General features: G+C 34.0%; 2 protein-coding genes across 2 annotated transcripts; both read right to left on the bottom strand.

The window, feature by feature from the left end:
• Positions 1–3721: 3721 nt before the first annotated feature.
• On the bottom strand, positions 3722–4949 carry LOC137729311 (uncharacterized). The gene has a single exon (XM_068468222.1). It carries the CDS (start codon positions 4809–4811, stop codon positions 3849–3851), a length of 963 nt encoding a protein of 320 aa, XP_068324323.1. The 5' UTR covers positions 4812–4949; the 3' UTR covers positions 3722–3848.
• Positions 4950–5135: 186 nt separating this feature from the next.
• On the bottom strand, positions 5136–7597 carry LOC137729312 (ycf3-interacting protein 1, chloroplastic-like). The gene is made up of 6 exons (XM_068468224.1): positions 7216–7597; positions 7095–7139; positions 6887–7000; positions 5971–6051; positions 5481–5651; positions 5136–5367 (listed from the first exon to the last, which is right to left on the bottom strand). The coding sequence occupies exons 1-6, from the start codon at positions 7555–7557 to the stop codon at positions 5278–5280; spliced, it is 843 nt and encodes a 280-aa protein (XP_068324325.1). The 5' UTR covers positions 7558–7597; the 3' UTR covers positions 5136–5277.
• Positions 7598–19773: the final 12176 nt, after the last annotated feature.

The following is a 19773-nucleotide window of genomic DNA, read 5'->3' as shown; positions in this document are numbered from 1 at the left end:
GGTGGTGAAGAATCTGAAGGTAGGCCTTAGCCTATGGACTTTTATGTGAGGAAAAGTAAGTCTCACAGGTGGTATTTAAATAGTGAGATCTTTGCCGGATTTTCTTTGTGAGGATTCCGGATATTCTTAAATCACATCTGTTTATAGTACATCGTGCGATCAAAAATCATTGTAATTTTTTTTATTTAAAATGAAATAGAAACAATATAGACAAAAAACTGGTTACACAATGTACAATGAAAAGATGTGATTGGAGGATCCCCGGGATCCTCACAAAGAGGATCCGGCAAGGATTCTCTCTCATATTTAAAAAGAAAAATGGTATTTGAAAGAAGCATGGTATGTCAAGGTGATGGACACGCATGTGCGTCTGTTCATACAGACAGAGGACTTCGGGGATTTTAGTCCTGTAAATGCAAAGCTCTAAACAACAAAGAACTCAAACGGTTTATACGAAAATCCTCACTTAATTTACGTGAAACCATCCCTCAACCTTGAGAAAAACTAATTATCATAACTCTTCCATCAACACTATTCAGTTCGTTGGAACATCACTGGGTTGGCAATCGGCAACATATTCAGTTCGTTGGACCATCAGTAGTCCCGTAGAACTAATCGCTCTGGAAGTACCTTCAATTCGGTGGAACAACACTACTTCTAGTTCAGTTGATTATCTATCAAAGTCTCAGCCGGTGGAGAATGTTCAATTCCTTTGCCGAAAGAGGTCACTTTATTAGCTTCCCATCGAAGTGAAATGTTTTATGATTGATTACTTTCAGGATGCACTTATATTCTCACAAATATAGTTGAGGCAACCGAACCTGGTGCAGGAGATATAGAACTTTGCAGTGAACTACGCAACCTTGTTGTCAAGTTTTAGACCCCTAGGTTGAAATGTGTTCTTTCGCTGAAGTACAGAAGTCAGCAAGCGCATTCGACACCACCACCACGTCAATTCTACTTGCCCAATCGAGCTCAGCTGCGATTTAGCATGCCCGCTTCACAAGAAGGACGTAGTTAACTCATAATTACTTAGCATGTGCGCCACGTAGACTTTTGTAATTTTTTAGATTTAATAATATGTGTGTTGATGCACAAAATCAGTGAAGATTTTGGAACAACGTAAAGTGTCAAGTTTGTCACCTTCGCTTGGTTGCTCTGGTCACAAGTGAGGATAATATGTAAGGAGATAGAGATAGGGAAGCAAACACAATATGTACGTAGTTCACCCTAAGTTTGGCTACATCCACGGAGTAGAGAAGTTATCATTAATAGTGAAGGGTTTACACAAATACATCGGTTCAAACATAATCATCATTAGTGGGTACTAATGACTAGTTTAAGTACAATAATGACATTAGAGATTCATTGTAGGAGAATGATCTTCTTTTATAATTGAGGTGAGTCTCCAGCTTTTGTCCGCGGTCGATGTGGGACTCTATGAACTTTATTCTAAAGTTGACATGTGACGTGTTGTGATTGGCCTCCTAGTTGGAAGGAAACTCTTGTGCATCGGCAAGGGTGCCTCAGCATAGACCCCTCAGTGGATCCTTGAATGTATAAAGTTGACCGGTGCTTGGGAGTTTCGGGACTGGTCAAGTATGGTACAAACAGTGCTCCCTTAAGTTCCCGAGTGAGGAAAGCTTCTCGATTAGGGAATTGAAAAATCCAAGCCACTGAGTAATCATGAAACTTCCAAGCGAACTGGATAGCCGAAGGAGGTGGCTTGATATTCTTGAATGGTTGAAGCTTTTTTCTTTGGACACATAGCTTAAGTGGTTGAAGCTTTGTAGATGAAACTTTTTCCTTTGGGCACATAGCTTGAGTGATTGAAGCTTTGTAAGTGAGGCTTTTTGGTTGAAGCTTTGTAGGTGAAGCTGTTTTGTTGAAATTTTGTAGGTGAAGTTTTCTGTTGAAGTTTTGTAGGTGAAGCTTTTTTGTTGAAACTTTGTAGGTGAAGCTTTTTTGTTGAAGTTTTGTAGGTGAAACTTTTTGCTTGAAGCTTTATAGGTGAAGCCTTTTTGGTTGAAGCTTTATAGGTGAAGGTTTTTTGGTTGAAGCTTTGTAGGTGAAGTTTTTTGGTTAAAGCTTTATAGGTAAAGCCTTTTTGGTTGAAGCTTTATAGATGAAGTCTTTTTGGTTGAAGTTTTGTAGGTGAAGCTTTTTTGTTGAAGCTTTGTAGGTGAAACTTTTTGCTTGAAGCTTTGTAGGTGAAGCTTTTTTGTTGAAGCTTTGTAGGTGAAACTTTTTGCTTAAAGCTTTGTAGGTGAAACTTTTTGCTTAAACCTTTATAGGTGAAGCCTTTTTGGTTGAAGCTTTATAGGTGAAGGTTTTTTGGTTGAAGCTTTGTAGGTGAAGTTTTTTGGTTAAAGCTTTATGGGTGAAGCCTTTTTGGTTGAAGCTTTATAGGTGAAGGTTTTTTGGTTGAAGCTTTGTAGGTGAAACTTTTTTGTTGAAACTTTGTAGGTGAAGCTTTTTTATTGAAGCTTTGTAGGTGAAGCTTTTTGGTTGAAACTTTATAGGTGAAGCCTTTTTGGTTGAAGCTTTGTAGGTGAAGCTTTTTTGAACCACATAAATAGATTTTGCTTCCACACTCTTGCTCCACACTCTTGAGCAAGAGTGTGGAAGGCTTTTTGAATTTTTTGTTGAAGCTTTTTTTAACCACATAAATAGATTTTGCTTCCACACTCTTAAGAAAAATGTGGAAGGCTTTTTAAAATTTTTGTTGAAGCTCTCGGTTGAAACTTTTTTGAACCACATAAATAAATTTTACTTTCATACTCTTGAGTAAGAATGTGGAAGACTTTTTGAAATTATTTGTAGTTAGGCCCAAGGTTTTTTTATGGGTAAGAAAAGTGCTTGAGACAGTCGCTCAAATGCTGCACATAAGAGTAGAGGGATGGATTACGTACAATTAACAAGCAGAGTAGGTTAGAATCATGTCACTCAACAAAATCTACGTACAATTAACAAAATGTTGCTTGTCCCAACTTTTTTTCCCAACTTACGTGACACATTATAACCGTAACAATCATCCAAAAACCACCCACACCACAAAGAAAATTGGCAAATATGTAGAGTTGTAGAGTATCATCCTCTTCTTCTTCTTTTTATTTTCCTTTAAAAATAGGACCAGTCAGTGATTTTATCATGACAATTCATCTTTTCGAAAGGCTCACACCACAAAGAAAAATGCCAAATATGTAGGCTTATAGAGTACCATCCTATAATAGTTCGAGTTAGACTTGATTTGTCTACTTGATATGAACTCAGACTTGATTTGTCTACTTGATATGAACTCAAACTGAATTAACTTGAATACAACACGATGAAAAAAAATTGCCAACAGGTCGGGGAAAACCTTGTCGAGTCCAGTTGCCAAGGGCTCAAGCAAAGGTCTTGAGTAGCAAGAGGGACACAATCTTTGTCTGTTGGGGCCATTCCCTTGGGAAATTGGAAATTGTCTTTTGGGTTTAGTAGACTAGAGAACGCCCATAGCCATAACAACATAGCCGGCTTCCATGTCTGCATTTTTTCCGAGTAAATTGTAGCTATAGTCCTTGAACTATTACCTAATTTTTTTATCATACCATCAAAACCTGTCAGTTTTCTACCATTTTTAAGTGCAAAAGGGCCTACTCACACCATATAGTTCAAGAACAACAGCTCCAAGTTTTGACGACACGAGACCCCTAAATTTAGATAGAAAAACAAACGGACTATATGAATTGCTTAATTCAGAGACAAAAGTGATAATCGGAGTAATAGTTGAAGGACTACAACTACAATCTACTCGCATTATTTTGAAACTTAGCAAATACACTCAATATACCAAAAAGCAGAGTAAGTTATGTACTCTCTGCTTCTAAGAAAGCTTTGAAATCATCCCTTGCTTTGCGCAAGCGAGGCGTAACGCAAGCAGTTGGTGATGTAGCATCTGATGATGTAGAAAACCAAACGTGGCGTGACGAGCCATGCGATTTCCGGCCTTGTGCTCTTGTTGATCCGTTCTTCAGGGCACCCTTTCGATCCGTGCCAAACACAAAAGACGTTGAAATTGGCGAATCTGCCTCGTTGACGCTGCTCCGTATCAGCTCCAATGGCAGATCAAAGTAGTGACCGGTGGTGTCATCTTCCTGCTCATTTATCATAGCTGAAGCCCATGAGCCACATTCAAACTTTTCCAAGGAAACTGTCCTGGATATGACATTTCCCAATTCATCAGGCTCTACCCTTCTTGCTCTCACTGGCTTTGCCTTGCCACCAAAGCCAGGAATGAACAAGCACAGGGCCCCACACGTGAATCCATCATCATGGGGGTCCCTGTTCTTGCCATTTTTATCAGTACCTCTGTTGGACCTAGCTCTGGAGAGACCGCTGTAATACGTGGTGACTTTATCAGCGGCATTCGGTTTGAACAACCAGAGATCAAAGTCATCTGATGGGGCAAGTGCTCGTTGACCACATGACTTGGTCCGCCGGAACTCAATTTCCTGCTGCAGGTGGCTCAGATTCTCCAGCCGGGGAGACGCTTGGCTTTCTTCTTTCCATTTCTTCTTCACTCGCGGCGATGAGGTTGCTGAGTTTGGGAGGCTGAAGCTTAAGAACTTGGGCTTTGAGGGCGGCAACAGGGGCGGTAGTTGGTCAAGTGCATTCAGCTTTGGAGCAGCAATAGCAGGCACCACCGCTACTGGGGCAGCACTCACCTCTCTATAAGATTCTTTCAGTGATATTGGATCTACAGAAATCTGCTTTTCTAGGTCTCCAAGAATAAAATAGTCACTCATATCGCCCGAAAACGGATAATCCATGGTAGAGAAAAGCAGAAATCCTGAGGATCAAGTCTGGGATTTGGACTACTTAAAGGGGAGGGAAAACAGACTTATGAGAACCTAGACGTGAGCAGCATATTCTCCACTAATCCAAACCAAGTAGTGATATCCATGTTCTCTAATTGCTCCATATAAACAAGGGTCAGCAAAATTTAATGTTGTATTAAGAATAGTTTAGCTGCTAATAAATATGATAACTTGCTTTTAATAATGTAAATCTTCATGGAAGAGTTGACTTGCAACGGTTTTAGTGGTTAACTAGAATAAAATAAAACTAAACTATAAGATCTGATGTGCTTGCATAAAACCATATGCAAGATTCAAACATGATATTTTATATTTCTAACTAGCATTTAGATGAACAAAACTCATGTGAAGATCAGAACGATATTCGGTATATTGCTAGGAATAAGATATCTTTACAGTGAAGAGCGAGACAAGATTTCTACTGGAGCGAATTGTAAAATAAAATTAATACCACTGATACACCAATAATGACGGGGAAAGCCGTGACTAAGTACAGCGCGCCATAGCCCTGCAAGATAAGAAACCACGTATTAGGAACCCGAGGATTAGCTAAACCAGTGCATATATGACAGCAGGAACATGATAAAATCATTTTGTCACAAGAAAGCCAAGGAAACAAACCAAAACCGAAGGCACTTCGTTTTCATCTTTAAGATCACCATCATCAATCTCAGCAGCCGTATCCCAATCAATCTTCAGTCTCTTTGCAGCCTCTTGAAGATCAATACCAGTGTCTGTCACTCTTGCATATAGGGACTTACCAGGCTTTTTCTTCGCTGGTGTAATCTGAACCTGTACCATAAACAAAACATAGGAACAGATTAGCAAATTGATATCCAGTGTTAGTTAGAAACATAGATAAGGGTGAAAAATCTGTGGTATTGTTTGTTACATATGCTTTCAAAACCGAAAAATAAAGGATGAAATAGAACAAAATTTCTGACCACCAAAATTTGAGACGCCAAAACTGGATTTACAAACTATTTAATTGTAATTCAGAGCTTGGCTCTTTATCCTAGTATCCTTTGGTAGAGCTTCATGTTCTTTTTCCGTTTACACATATATAATCATCTCTAAAATCGATCATTTTATACTTGAATTACATTAATACCTCTAGATTAGGCCATTGATTCATTTCCGCTGCCAGCAGTTTAAGAGCAAGTCGATTTTTTGGGATTTTTCCTTCATTCACCTAAATGACAGAATCATAAATTAGTGTCACAATAAATAGAATAACTTTTTCCAATTATTACCAATTTACAGATGCTAGAGAAATTTTTTCCACTCTCATGATTTGAGAAGGGTACAAGTATCGAAGCAAAGAGTTGTAATGACATAACGTACAAATTAATCAGATTCAGGACACTCTGCAAATCATAAAGAAGCATATCCAGTGAAGAAGGAATTTCCAAAGTATCACCTATGTAAATAATCATAGGAATTTCCGAAGGGTTACTGCGCAAATCATTTTGTCTAGCATAAAGAGAGGGTCACCTATGGAGAAGCAAAAGTAGCATCTGTAAAGAAGCATATCAAATCAGGGTCCATCTATGTGAATGATCAAACTCGGAAGTTCCAACACTCTGTAGCTGGGGTGCATCTAAGGATCAAGGATTATAAATTTCATGACTTGCGCAAACCAGTGAGGATGGAGAGATTTTCTCCTACGACATGCGTGCTTTGGAGTTAGTAAAGATGCATATCTAGTAATGGTCAACATCAGTCGGTTTTCTGCAAATTTTCGCGGCTGACATCTAACAGTAATGGAAGAAATGCATCTACTAGAGGTTGTTCTATTATAATGATCAACTACCTAGCTAAAAGGTTGCAGTTTGTGCTTGTCAAACCAATTGAAGATCCTTCAATTGATGTTGCTAGCTACTTTGCATTCATGAATTCATTGTGTGAAGGTATGATACCACCCAAACAATGGAAATACATGCTAAATTCACTGTTTCACGAATCACATCATCGAAATTCGCCTAACATAGCATAATGTAGCAAGGGAATTAAAATGAAGGGCTTACTTCCTCAAGAACATCGGCCAATTCCTCCCTAGTAGGGGCATCAGGATCTTCAATTCCGAGGAGCCTCCTGCGCTCAACTTCTCGCAGGTCCTCAATCATAACAGTGAGCTTAACCTATCACATTGCACACCAACCCAAACTCGATCAAGACTCAAACTTCTGAACTTTAAAGCAAATGGAGAAATGGGTTGACTGAATTACACCACACCTCGCTGAAAATCATGTCTCTGTTCTTCCGGAGAAGCTCCAACACCTAACCAACGATAACACTGAGTGGATTACTGAAATGAAAAAAAAAAACCATCAAAGAATGGAAGAAAGCAAGATACCCTTTTGATTTGGGCAACGTATTCGAGGTCTTCCGGGTCAGGGTCCGATTCATCTTCTTCATCTCCTTCGTCGTCTTCATATTCTTCTTCGTCGTCCTGGTCTTGTTGGGTAGTTGAAGAAGATGATGAAGAAGCTTGCAATTTCCTATCTTTCCTACCGAGGAGCGAGAGTGCGGTTCTTTTGTACGAGTGGCGGGGCGGAAGAGCAAGCTGAGGCCGCGAGTGGCGGCAGTGGCAGTTGCGTTGGTTGAGCCAGAGTGGGAGGGTCTGGACCCGACAAGAAGATGAGGAGGAGGAAGTGAGTGGTGGCGGTGGCGCCACTTGGAGAACTTGCAAACCCATCGCCACTACTTTCAAAACTAAATGGTAGTTGAAATCCTGCATAAGCCTCTTGGTATTTGAAATTACTGGAATTAACACGCACTGGCAAATTCTATCCCTCATTCTCCTGCTCTACTAATGGGTCTTGTCAATGGGCCGGGCTGGGCTTTAACAAGATTAGGTGAATGCAACGATAAACACGTACTTTTTCTATCTTCTCATTGGTTTAATTTTGTTTCTTATTTTCATTAGATTTATTTAATTTGATAATCTTAAATTAAGAAGATGTGTAAGAAGTTAAATAGAGTGTGAAAATCAACGTCCATAAAACTACATGATTTTTTCGCATGTAAAAATGTTCAATTTTAAGGATTTTGACAAGGGGAGCAAAAAAAATATTCTCAGTTACTTTCTAGAAAATGACATTTTTCCAAATGTCAATTTAAGTGCTCATAGCCAATAACTAGCTTCACTAGGATAATGGAAATTACATCTAATCAAATGTTGGCCGGTATTCTAAGTTCGAATTTCTCGCTTTCATTAAAAATAAGAAACACAGTAAATATAAACACACATAATCAATTATTTAAGTGCTTTTTTTTTTTTTGGTAGTAGTAAATCATAAAGATAATTAACGAGTAACTATCACCTTTTTTTATTTCAAAATAATTAGATGTAATGTACTTGAAATGATATAAAATGATGTAGAAAACAGAAAACAAGTCCCAAATTCAATTGAAGAATCACGAGCAATGAGAACTAAGCAAATGTTTTGAATGCAACGATAAACACGCACGTTTTTTTTATCTTCTCACTTGTTTAATTTTGTTTATTATTTTTGTTAGATTTATTTAATATGATGATCATAAATTAAAATGATGTATAAGAAGTAAAACAAGGTGCATGAAAATCAACGTCCATAAAATTACATGGTTTTTTGGCATGTAAAAATGTTCAGTTATAAGGATTTTGACAAAGGGAGCAAAAAAAATTCTCAGTTTACTTTCTAGAAAATGACATTTTCCCAAATGTCAATTGAAGTGCTCATAGTCAATAACTAGCTTTATTAGGATAATGGAAATTACATCTAATCAAATGTTGGACGGTATTCTAAGTTCGAATCTACGACTTTCATTAAAAATAAGAAACACAGTAAATATTGACGCACATAATCAATTATTTAAGTGTTTTTTTCTTGTAAAGAGAAAGTATGGTAGCAGTAAATCGTAAAGATAATTGACAAGTAACTATCACCTTTTTTTTTATTTCAAAAGAATTAGATGTAATGTACTTGAAACGATATAAAATGATGTAGAAAACTGAAAACCAGTCCCAAATTCAATCGAAAAATCATGAGCAATGAGATGTTTTGAATGCAACGATAAACACACACCTTTTCTATCTTCTCACTTGTTTAATTTTATTTATTATTTTCGTTAAGATTTATTTAATCTAATGATCATAAATTAAGATGATGTGTAAAAAGTTAAACAGAATGTGTGAAAATCAACGCCCATAAAACTACATGATTTTTTCGCATGTAAAAATGTTCAATTATAAGGATTTTGAGAAAGGGAGCAAAAAAAATTCTCAGTTTACTTTCCAGAAAATGACATTTTCCCAAATGTCAATTGAAGTGCTCATAGCCCAAAAAAAAAAAAAAAAAAAAAAATCTCAGTTCACTTTCTAGAAAATGACATTTTCCCAAATGTCAATTGAAGTGCTCATAGCCAATAACTAGCTTTACTAGGATAATGGAAATTACATCTAATCAAATGTTGAACGGTAATTTAAGTTCAAATTTCTCGCTTTCATTAAAAATAAGAAACACAGTAAATGTAGACGTGCATAATCAATTACTAGTTTTTCTGCACGCGTGCGAGAGGCTTTTTTACATCACGGGCGCTACACGCCCCAAAGATGTGTTGTTTTAGATATTCTAATATTTCTTAAGTGATTATTTTATAAATTGAGCAACATATATTTCATCCAATTTGCACATATGTGAGTAATCTCTCTTACAATTTTTACTATTTTTCCTTTAAAACAACAACGAAGATAAAATGGGAAAATAGAAACTATTAAAAATTATGAAAATATGACATGTAATTTCATTTCTAGATACATGCTGATAACATTTAATGTCCTTAAATCAAAATTTTCAGATTCATAAGTTTTCAGTGAAAGCTATATGCTAGCAAAGCAAAATATAGACAACATGTGCATATGTAAACATAGCGTCTATGTGTGAAATCAAAGCCATGTTTGCCACCCATTTACTTGCACTTGATGCTTTAGATTTTCATGGTTAATCTGCAAGCAATGATGATAAAATAAGAAGTATAACTATAATGCACAATCCCAAATATAAAGATTGTAAGCAATTTAACATTTTAACCTAAATACCTTTTACTTTGACAATTTTCTCATGGCAATACTTTTACTCTAGTTACTTTTAGAATACTGAAAGATAAATAATTTGTCAAGTTTTAGGTAACAAATTGTAATCATGTTTACAAAATTAAATAGTAAGAAATATTACCTTAATCTTGTACTTCAACCTTTGTACTTTGAGACGGGTGTGATGCTTGTAAAACTGACAAAAAATGCAATTTTATTTCTATTTGAAAATTGAATGCAATTTGAATTTATAGTATATTTTCGTATGAAAATAAGAGAAAACTTACCGTATTTAGAAAAGTTGTTTGATCACTATTAATGTTTTTCCTGCATCCAAAAATTGTTTTTATTTTTTTTATTTTTTTTATTTTATAATTTGAGATAATTAATTTGTAAATTTTTTTTAATTTTATAATTTGAGATAATTAATTTGTAAATTTTTTTTAATTTTATAATTTGAGATAATTAACATGTACGTATCTCCTCCATTTTAGGAGGAGATATTAATATAGAAGAAACAAAGGAACAATAGGAGGAGATATTATCTCAAAGCTGCAGTAGAAAATGATAATGGCATCACAGGCCATAAGAAGATTGAAGCAAGCGATAATTCTTAATTGAGATTGAAGCCAATCAACCTTTAAAGATAATGCAGTGATGACCTGGTGGAAGATATACGTTCGGTTTTCAAACATGTATACTGGCAAGATCGTGGACATTTTACCTGACAATTTCATATGTGTGTGTGCATGCATGTACAAACGCATATATGTTATACTTTTTTGGCTTCAATTATTAATGTTTGTGTTTTATTCCTTAATGCTAATCTTCGCATGCATTTTCACATGAAACTCATATAGAGAATGCCACTAAAAATAAATAGGTAAGAAATAGTGTTGTACCTAATTTGTTGGACTTTATTCCAAATACGTATGATGTGAGGAGTTGTTGAAGGTTTTAATTCTTCTACAACCTTTTTCATGCGCCACCTATATATTGAAGGTATATATAATGTTAGAATTTCTTGTAACAAATTTAATAAAGAATTTAGAATACATACTGCTCATGCTTTTCTTTTTCCACTCTTTGAGAATCAGTTGGCTTAGATCAATAGTTTTTACTCCAACAAATATCTCTCACCCAGGTGTAAAAATAGAGACATGTATGTTTGGGATCTTATCAATAGCTAGTTCCTTCTTCATTTTTTGTGGGTATTCTTGTAAATATCCTGAGAATGAAAACAAATAATTTTTTTAATCCATAGCACACGTATAACACATTAAGATAATCAAAATTGAAACTCATAATCTGACCAAAATTTAAAAAGCGCACAATGAAGATTTCAAAGGAAGAAGTGAAAAAAACTAAAATTGACTTAGAAATACTAAATACAAACTCATATATACGTCCTCAAAGCTGCAGTAGAGTGCATCAAATTCATCACCTAAAAGATAAACCGTAAAAAACACCTAAAAACCGAAAAGGTAAATTTAAATTGAGATTTACCCAAAGTTACTCAAACCTTTGAACTTTGGAGCCTAATAGAATTGTCTCGACCCTATAACAAAAAGGAGAAAGTAAGAATAGGAAAATTGAAATAAAAAGCACCAAGATTTCACAGAAGATGGATATGAATAGTTGGCAAAAGCCTTTTGAGTCAAGAATCTCACCAAATTAATTCAAATAGCATCACATGTGAAGAAGGCAGAGCAAAAAAATGGGGAGTATAAGATTCAGCCACATAATTGGAGGAGATGGGGAGTACATATAATAATATTGCAGCCACAATGGAAAAAATGGGAATATACGTGGGAACTGGGGAGTTACTACTTGGTAGTGGGAGAACTTCACCGTTTTTTTTTTTTTTAAAACTGACGACAACCTCTACCCATTTTCTCCCACGTTATAATTTTGTTAGATATTAATATCTCCTCCTAAAATGGAGGAGATACGTTCATGTTCATGTTCTTTTCTTTTTTTTTTCTTTTTTTTTTCTTTTTTCTTTTTCCAATAAAACAAATATCTATCCTAAAATTGAGAGCAATTACGTTATTTTTGTTTAATATAAATTTCTTAGATATTTTTTTTAAAATGGAGGAGAAGTTCCGTTTCTGTTGTTTTATTTGTTTCTTTTTTTTTTCTTTTTTCAATATAACAAATTTTAATTTTTCTTTTTAATATCTCTCTCCTAAAATGGAGAGCAGTTATTCACCATGTCGTCTTTTTTTACTTTATTTTTTACTATTTCTTTCTTAAAACGATGTCTCTTCTCTTCATAACTGTTAATTTTTAGAGGATACTTGTCATGCTTTTTTTTTTAAGAGGATAATTGTCATGATTTATTTATTTATTTTAATTATCAGTTTTTCCAGTTTCCACGTTTGAGGGGTTCAGCACGTTCCCTTTTTTTTTTTTTTTTTCATTCATTTTGCAATAAAACAAATTTTAAGTTTCTGGTTTTTTTTTTTAACAATATTTCTATGAGATATTAGTCCATCTCTCTCCGAAATGGAGGAGGAGTGTAGTTGGTCACGTACCCTTTTTTATCTCTTTTTTTTTTCCTAATAAAATGAAATATAAATTTATGTTTCTTACAGAATTACCCTTGGGGTTTTTATATGTATTTTTTCTGTCAGTTTTGATTTTTTTTGTTTGGGGGGCTTTTTAGTCCAAAGATTTTTAGTAAAGCTTTAAGACACCAAACTCTCCTTCTGGCTTTTTAATATTAAAGATTAAAGATTTGAGCGCTTTTTTTTTGTAAAAAGAAAGTATGGTAGCAATAAATCCTAAAGATAATTAACAAGTAACTATCACCTTTTTTTATTTCCAAATAATTAGATGTAATGTACTTGAAATGATATAAAATGATGTAGAAAAAACCAGTGCCAAATTCAATTGAAGAATCAACATGAGCAATGATAACTAAGCAAATGTTTTGAATGCAACGATAAACACGCAACTTTTCATCTTCTCACTTGTTTAATTTTGTTTATTATTTTCGTTTAATTTTGTTTATTATTTTCGTTTAATTTTGTTTATTATTTTTGTTAAATTTATTTAATTTGATGATTATAAATTAAAAGGATGTGTAAGAAGTTAAACAAAGTATGTGAAAATCAAGGCCCATAAAACTACATGATTTTTTCGCATGTAAAAAGGTTCAATTATAAGGATTTTGACAAAGGGAGCAAAAAAAAAAACCTCTCAGTTTACTTTCTAGAAAATGACATTTTCCCAAATGTCAATTGAAGTGCTCATAGCCAATAAGTAGCTATACAAGGATAATGGAAATTACATCTAATCAAATGTTGGATGGTATTCTAAGTTCGAATTTCTCGTCTTCATTAAAAATAAGAAACATATTAAATGTAGACACGCATGATCAATTATTTAAGTGCTTTTTTTTTTTTTGTAAAGAGAAAGTATGGTAGTAGTAAATCGTAAGGATAATTAACGAGTAGCCATCAACTTTTTTTTTTTATTTCAAAAGAATTAGATATAATGTACTTGAAATGATATAAAATGATGTAATATGAAATGAACACAGTAACCAATTTTAATGGGGTAGTAATGGTCTCGGATCAAACAGGTGATGATGATAATGATGATCCCTGAGTCGAGTCACTAGTCTTAGTCCACTGCAACCAGTGGGTGTTGGCCAGACATTGCTGCTTCCATGACATGGTACGGGCATAGTTCCCCATCATTCTCCAAGAACGAATTGACCCCTGGCTTTGTACACGGTACCGACGACGGCGTAGACCTGAAACTGAACATACCCCAAAACACCATCTGTGGTAAAAATGTAAGCCAAAAAATTTTAAGCCATAACTCAGAACTACTTTTCTTCTCCAATAGTTATGGCTTAAAATTTTAGCTTGAGATTATTAAATAATGATTTTAGCTTTTTTTTTTCGGTAACTTTTTTGAAAGTAAAATTTATGTAGATTATCTTAATTTGTTTTTATGAACATACTTTGTTAAAAAAAAAAATATTTAAATTCCGATAAGTAATTTAAAATCATACATATACATAGGTATTTATACAGTTTTAAGTGAAATTTGATTTAAATAATTTTTTTAATTTTTTCTAAATATTGGTTTTAATTTTGGGCCGTCAAATCTTTCTTTTTTTACTGTTAGATTTGATTTCATTTGATCACAGCCGTTGGATTATAAGTAAAAAAAAAAAAAAAGGTTTGAAATATGACAGTTTGGTGGGTCCAGAATAATTTAAGTCAGGCTTAACTCCTAGAAAAATTTAGTACAAAGATATATTTTTTTCTCCATGACTTGTTTTAGCCCAATGATTAGATATGATTTGAGGGGGTTTTAAAACTTATATTTAAAACTTTATCCCATAAATTAGAAATAATCTTAAAAGATTGTGCAAACATAGTAAGTGGATATTTCTTTCTATTTCTCTCTCTCTCGCGCACACACACTTAGTTGTTTGGTGTCTATAAATGATGCATTCAAGAGAAATAAAAATGCAAAGACCTCGATCATATCATGCCACAAAGCAACGTGAAAATTCATCAGAGGTTCACATTTTGGAAAAAGGGACAAGGATACTTTCGTTGACCTTTTGGTTGTCATTGGCTTCTTGTAAATATAAATAACTTTGTTAATCAACAAAAGTAGACATACACGGACCACCTCTCCATTAAATCATGCTTCTTCTTTGTTTATAACATATATATTGTTTGGAACGGAAAAGAAAAGCCAATGATATGTAAAACAGATCGAAGAGGTGCCTCGCTTTGTTTGTTTATAAAATCAGTCGTTTATATATAAATAATAGATTATACAAGGAGGAATCAAAGCATCAAGCCATAGATACATTCCATGACATGATCTATCTTTGTTTTCTCAAATTAATGAACGAAAAACATGTGCATGCTAATATTTACGCCATATGTTATGACAAATTTTGCATTTTTATAGGTAATGACCTTTTTTTGAGAAAATAATGTAAGTGATTAAAGTGTCAAATTGGATTTGGTTTTTTAATTTTCGGCCTCCTTATCACACATCATTTTTTAATTTTCGGCCATCTGTTGAATGAATTAAACAATGTCAAATGACAAAAATTAACAAGGAATATGTGAGAAGCAAGGTTCTAAAAAACGTTAGGCGCTAGTTGGGCAGTGGGCTGGGGCCTAGCGCCTAGGCACCTAGGCGGGGCCTAAGTGGGCGCCTAGGTGAACTAGGTGAATTTAAGTAAATCTATTATATTTTATATAAATAAATGTTTGTTTATATTTAAAATGTATATTATTTCATTATAAACTACAAAATAGAATGATATATATATTATGAAGTATTGTAACATAATGAAAACATGGGGAACAAGCCTATAATGTGTGTTCATTTAAGTATTCAACAAATCTCTTACAATTTATTGAAAAAAATAAAATTCAAAATGAAAGTTATCTATTTTATGTCTAAGTGAGTTGCAATCTAGGCGGTCTAGGCAGACGCCTTAGCAGGTTTAGGTGCCCTTTCTTAATTTCCAAACGCTTATGCATTAATCGGGGCGAGAACCAGTCGCCTAGCGCCTAGGCAGCGCTAGACGGGAATTCTTAGAACAGTGGTGAGAAGTAAAAATGAACGTGTGGATAACACCAACTTTTTTTTTTTTTTTTTTTAGGTGGCGATTTTCACCCTCCTATTTTGTCCACTTGGACTTCAATTATCAAAACATAAACATGAAAGAGAAGAATGCAAATGGATAAAATAGGATGTGCAAATGCCGAACTTTTTTACTTGGATGGAAGGATATTAGATATACGAGAGATGCATATATGTTTTGGAGGAATGGTTTTGAAAAGAGGACAAATATATTTGAAATGAGTAATGCTAGGTAGACCAACTTATTAGATTTTATTTGTAAACCATGTGATATGTCACCAATATAAAGTAAACATGTTAATCAACATTAAGTAATAATACAATCATCAACTATCACGTCATACAATTTACAAAGGCTAAATTGCCAAAATGATCCATAAGATTTGCATAACACATCACTTTGGTTCCTGAGATTTCAAATCAATAGAAGTGGTCCCTGAGATTGTCCAACATCCATCATTTTGGTCCTTCCATTAAAAACTCCGTTAAGTGTCCCGAAGCTCTTGGCTGGAAGTTTGGGCAATTTTCAAAACTTCATAACTCAATCGTTTCTTAACCAAATTTGACCCATAATATATCAAAATGAAGATAGGAAAGTGTAGAATAAGATTATATTGATTTGGAAGCCCAATGGTTTCCAGAGATGGTCGGAAAATAGCCTCAAAGTTGACTAGTCCGTAGGAAAACTGGAAAACTTGCCAGAAACTGGGTAAACTTTAAACATACATAACGTCTTTAATACTCAACGAAATGAAGTGATTCAAAAACAAAAATCATACTTCTCGATGAGAAGAAGAGAATGGTATCTTTTTTTTATGGCTAACTCGGTGTGGTTTTACCCAAAAATGGCTCGAAAGTGGCTAACTCAAGACCAAGATAGCCACTTTCGAGCCGTTTTCCGGCCAAAACATGGTGAGTTAGCAGTCTAAAAAGGTACCACTCCCTTCCTCTCATAGAGAAGTATGAGTTTTGTTTTTGAATCACTTGATTTCGTTGAGTATTAAAGAAGTTATGAACGTTTAAAGTTTACCCAGTTTCTGGTGAGTTTTCCAGTTTTCCCTTAGACCAATCAACTTTGAGGCTATTTTCCGGCCATCTCTGGTAACTACTGGGCCTCCAAATAAGTATAATCTTATTCTACACTTTCTTATCTTCATTTTGATACATTATGTGTCGAATTTGGTTAAGAAACGATTGAGTTACGAAGTTTTGAAAATTGCCCAAACTTCTAGCCAAAAGCTCTGGGACACTAAACGGAGTTTTTAGTGGAAGGACCAAAATGATGGATGGTGGACAATCTCAAGGACCACTTCTATTGATTTGAAATTTCAAGGATCAAAGTGATGTGTTATGCAAATCTCAGGGACCATTTTGGTAGTTTAGCCATTTACAAAATATAATATAAATAGATGGTCTTCCTAGCTTACCCGTAATGGAAGTATTCACAGTCCTTCTGAGTTCACTTGAAAACTATAATTAAACTGTGTTATAGGTCTGATTAAACTATAAGAAAATGGGGGATCCACCTCTATGATCTCTGCCTCTCTTTATCATTGTTTTTTCTCAAAGTAATTTTTCTAGTTTGTAGTGTTTTTTACTTTTATTATTTATGACTCACCACTTACCAATAAGAAAGGACTCTAAAAGCCATGAGGAACAAAAACCAGACTAACGAGAGGGACTAACTTGTTTTCACTTGAAAAAATTTAGACAAGTCAATTACACCAATAGTAATGTCGAGTAATATACCATTAAATTGTAGTCTAGTAGATTAGATAGTAATTACTAGGTAAAATAAAACTTGTACCTTTTGCTAAATTTCAAGCTAATCAGAAATTCTTATATGTCTAGTTTAAGGATTTTAGTTGAGGTTTAATTTCATTATTTACATGGGAAAAAAAAATTCTTATGAATCCAATGGTTTTTTGTTATATATATATATTTTTTTAAAAGGAGGATAACTGGTGGCGAACTACGGTTATTCACTCATTTCGGGATCAAAGGAGGCTATTTAGGAATTGCATCCTACATGTGGCTATGATTAAGTAGATTTCATAGCTACAAAGTATCAAACTCATGGCTTTTTGTTATATAGACCTAATCAAAATGGTAAATGATACAGAGTCATTTCAAAAACATTGTTTTTTTGTAGATCATTTCAATCACATTTTTCTTTGACTGAATGGAAAAACCACCTAATTCTTTGAAATGAAAACAAAAAAGGTGAAACACACTCCTTAAATATCTTTATGAATTATTTATAGAAATGGTGTGGTGATAAGGATTAATTTGGATTCAGATTGTGACAACATTAATTTACTGCCACCAATGCTTTCTCTTTACAAAAAAAAAGACACAAACATAAGTCTTTTTGCTTTTTATCAATATCAAACATCCTTTTCTAATGTATATCTGCAAAAATTTTACCACTAATAGGCTTCAACATTTTCTTTCGCAAGTGGAAGTCTCTGCTAAAAGCCGATCGAGTCGTCCAACAAGAAGTCTCTTTCATGCAAACAAACGATGCCAGATTTCAGAAAAGACATTTCTCAGCTCCAACAGGCTGAGAGCATGCAAAGACTTTTAAGAAGGTTAGTGAAAATCTCGAGCATGCAAAGACTTTTAAGAAGGTTAGTGAAAATCTCAACTCACATGACCTTTTTCAACTTATAGTTTAATCCCGCGTGTACTTATAAAGATTGCACCATTTTTTGCCCTTCACTGTACATGAAGGCAACCACAATATTATATGTGGACAGAATGAACAAGCTTTGTATCTATCCAAATTGCAACAGTATGTACTACATATAGATTGCGTAAGATTTCCTGAATCGATGTTTACCTGGATATCAGTAATAATTTAAGAGAACTTTTTATCGGTGATAGTTACGTATTATGTGCTCATTTTCTTTTTTAAATTGGAGAAGAGTACATATGATTATTAGAGTACGAATAATTTCCTAATTCAAATCTAATAACACAATTATGACATATGCCATAACCTTTGATCCGTTTGCATGTCTATACACTACGTTGTTTTTTAATGAGAAATGAGAGATTCGAACTTGAGATATCATCCAATGTTATTGGTCAAATGTAGCACTATCTTAGTAACTAGTTAGTTATCAGCACTAATATTATACAGATATTTGTAGTTTATTATCATCAACGTCTAACAGTTATATATGATAGGATCAATCACATTTCATCTTGTGATCACTACCGATTTTTTAAAATTAACTATATAAGCAGCATAAATATATTCAGATTATAAAAATATTCAGAAACAAAAGGGAACAATTATGCTTCATGATAGATCACTTCCATTTTTCGAAAAGGTGTGTGTGATGAGGTGATCAACTTAGTGCCCCATCGAGATTCTTAATCGCTCCAATTAGGGTATGTGCAATGAGTGAATCCCACCATTTATGTTTGTTTTGATATAATTAATCAATTATCCCAACCATATAATATTATCAGCAGTAGGGCAATACTTAATATATTTTCCTACATCATACATGATAACGTGAGATTGGGTGAACCAAACTAACAATGTCCTCACTTGCACCATGGCATTTAATCGTTCTATATTCCTAGTGTAACGTTTGGCTCTGCATACCCCCAGTCTGCTACTGATTAGATGTTTGATATTCAGATTTAAGTTTCCTTTATGTAGAAATTAAGAACGCAACTGTTTTGAGTGCAAAGAGTAGTGGGGGAATATATACATAAAAAGCAATGAATGCACAACCATCATCCATCCTAACTTTTGATATGAGATCACCTTTAAATTTTGTTTTTCTAGATTTTGTGAGAATAATCCTATCTAAATTAAACTTTTGAAATAGTTTATTGTAAACGGAACTTTATTATATCCAACCATATGGTTGATGAAATTGTAGAGTTTAATTGTTGGTAGGTAGTCGATTTGTGTAGATTGTAAGATGGATTTTAATAACGTATGCTGGTGTATAAGCGATTGTCGATAACTGATGTAATGTTAGCTAAAAAATTCAATAGATAAAACTTAAATGAAATGTGGTTTAGTGGAGTTTAGTGTTAAAGTGACGAGACTAATTGACAATGATAGCAACCAATTATGTACTTAAGCAATTAAGCCATGATTTCACACATCCAAATTTGTCTCAAAAACAAACAAAACTCAATTCCAATTTTCACCAAAAGCATCATAAAAGTTTTAAA

Source organism: Pyrus communis, chromosome 3 (assembly GCF_963583255.1).
Source record: "Pyrus communis chromosome 3, drPyrComm1.1, whole genome shotgun sequence".
Classification (NCBI taxonomy): Eukaryota; Viridiplantae; Streptophyta; class Magnoliopsida; order Rosales; family Rosaceae; genus Pyrus; species Pyrus communis.
The sequence above is the reverse complement of the archived record's forward strand: the minus strand, read 5'-3'. Positions and strand labels throughout refer to the sequence as shown.